Source organism: Ceratina calcarata, unplaced genomic scaffold (genome assembly GCF_001652005.2).
Source record: "Ceratina calcarata isolate Rehan_Ccalc_2016 unplaced genomic scaffold, ASM165200v1 scaffold526, whole genome shotgun sequence".
Taxonomy (NCBI): Eukaryota; Metazoa; Arthropoda; class Insecta; order Hymenoptera; family Apidae; genus Ceratina; species Ceratina calcarata.
Genome location: NW_017176407.1, coordinates 22852 through 25623, shown reverse-complemented (window position 1 = coordinate 25623; position 2772 = coordinate 22852). Strand labels below are relative to the sequence as shown.

The 2772-nt window shown below is 41.7% G+C and overlaps 1 protein-coding gene across 1 annotated transcript; it reads left to right on the top strand.

The window, feature by feature from the left end:
• Positions 1-447: 447 nt before the first annotated feature.
• Positions 448-1968, top strand: LOC108628529 (uncharacterized; the record flags this gene model as incomplete). Its single annotated transcript, XM_018030523.1, has 2 exons — positions 448-616; positions 1696-1968. Coding segments are annotated over 2 exons (261 nt in total), but the record flags the coding sequence as incomplete, so codon positions are not given.
• Between the last annotated feature and the right edge of the window lie 804 nt (positions 1969-2772).

The following is a 2772-nucleotide window of genomic DNA, read 5'->3' as shown; positions in this document are numbered from 1 at the left end:
GCGTATGAAGTATTAAAAAATTTTATATGTTGGTCACACACATTTAGGTATTGAGCTAACTTCATGGTAAAAAGAAATAGGGGAGACGAAAGAGAAAAGATTTTGATATCGAACCAACTAGTGACTTCTGAAAAATAATACTTGTTACACATTGTAAAGTAGTGTACAAAAAGTGTTTTGTGACATTAAAGCATTAAGAAAGTACAGAGGAAACAATTAATATTCACGAAAGAAATTCAAAATGTCGAATTTACGTGTAAAAATAAGGTACGCGGTGTCCGACGGCAATGCTGCCCCCTGACGGGCCTCAAACTTGCCTTCGGGCCGCTACCGCGCCCCTTGATAATTACATACACTTGCCTACTATCTACTTCATTTTCTTAACTCAACAGTATATTTCACTTTTATATCACTCTACTCGACACGGTCTTCTGAATTTTGTTACAGATAATCACCTACGACCCGACCAGAGGCGGCGTGTCGGTGGTCACGGAAAAAGGGGACACAACCAGGAGTTTCCTGCTGGTGCAGGAAGCGAAGCCGTCGGACTCCGGCCGGTACACCTGTAATCCAAGCAACGCTCAATCAAAATCAATCACCGTTCACGTACTCAATGGTGAGCGATTCCGACTTAATTGAGGCTCGTTCTCACTGGCGAAATGAAAGAAAAAAGGCGCTTTTCTTCGTTCATTACTGAATCCCAAAGCTGATAGAAATTAATAAAAAGCTTGCCTGGTTTGCTCAACCGTGGAATTCGTTTTATCGGCATTAATAACGCCGGGAACCTTTTCTAAATATTAATTTAAAATTGATGGAAGTCGGTCGAAAGGCGTGGGATGGTCGGTGGAAGGGGAGGGGGTTTGGATCTAAGAGCGAAAACGGAAGCTCTGCCTTCGACACACACGTTTAATTAACGAATCCCCTTCATTGGGGAGGTTAACAGAATTCTCATTGCAAAATACCAACATGTTCGAGGAGTTTGCACACTTTGACGTTTGCACATACGTAGTCAGGACATACATATAGCATACCGGTACGCAATTGAAACGGGCAAAATGTATAGAGCCATGCATACGTATGCGAGAGAATCTATGCGAATGTCAACACTGTGGCTCGACGGTTTTCGCGGTAACAAAGCCAGTTTGCCATCGTAATTAGCTCGACTAGATGAAATTAAGGCGTGCCCTGGAACTCCTCCAACTTCGACCGTCTCTCTGTGTCGCGAGGTCCAAGCTCCGCGTTTGAATGACATCTATTGTCATTACATGTTTCTATAATTACGCTTAATGCTTCACACAGATTTATCTCATTCCCAATATTATTAAAGATTAATTGAAGTGTTCGTAATAATGTGTCTTTTTATTAAGAGAAAAACGTCTCTAATTTTCACATGTGTGCACTGTGCATGTACTTCATATAATTTTGGTACATACGCATATGCATATACATACACGTATTGAATAAATTATTCATCGTTCTAAATAAAATATTTATAATGGCAGCAAGTTTGCTTCGATTAAATCATAAAATTGAATTCCGTTTCTTGTTTTTGACAATCTGCTCTTCAATTAACACAGAAGTTCGTGACATGGGCGGATTAACTCGGGGGTTTAGTTAAATTTTCTATAAACGAGTTTAATTATCGTTATCATTTCCAGTGGCTTCAGAAAATTTAAGTGGCGTCCTTTGTTTCAGGAGAGTATCCTGCAGCAATGCAGCACGGCGGTCAAGCGAGGCAACCGAGGCTCTACTCTCTTCTCCTCTGCCTGTGTCTGCTCCTTTACTAATCGTTTCGCCACGAAACGTAGCTTCCTTTCGTTCGTGCGGACGGACGGTGAATGAAATAACAAGAAAAATAGAAACTACGACTTCCGCCGTAATATCCAATCGCGGTTGCTATCGCTCTCCGGCAGAGTTCGCGCATCCTCGCAGTGACGTAACAAACTGATTGACGAATGGCGTGACACAATATAATGGTCATATATATATATATATATATATATGATACACGTTGAGAGTTGTACGGAAGATTGTCTTCCGTGTAAAGTGCGAGGATTGTGCTTCATGAAAAGTTCCAAATATGAGTCTTCGACGTGAAATCGCGTATGGGTGACACGAGGTGATACGAAGTTTCGACGACGAAAGCGGCGCTGGGTACGCTGGCTCGGGGAAGAACCCGTTGAGAAACAATTAAGCTCGAGGCAGCCGCAACCGCGGGGGTCGGAAATTGAGACGGATAAAGAGAACGGAACAAGCAACGGCACAAAGCCGAGGAGGCCAGAGGTACAAAGGGAGGAATTATATTCAGACCGTTCACCAGATGCGATGTATACGTATACCGAACGAACGAATGCAAGATGAAAGGCCGAGAGCCGAGCTCGTTTAAGCTTAATTCACATTAGTGTCATTGGTCAGATCTCAATCTAAGATTGCATCAATCAATTACTAAGATTCTATCAAGATCTCAATCAGTCACAATTCTAAGATTCTATCAAGACATTCACATCTAACAGTAAAGAACAATCACAACGTGTAGATTATGGTGTAAATGATTTTAATCACTTGACTTGACATGATCTATGGATCCATATACCACGATTGCTAGTGTGAATCAAGCAATATGCAATGCGTTACGTATCGTTGTTATGTAAAAAATGGTTGGATCGTTGCAGCTCGACGGTTATTTCGAAAAAAACACTCGTTACCATCGACACTGGGGCCGAATTTCTGTGGCTAAAGACCAATAATCGAAGATAGCGTTCGGTTTGCCAA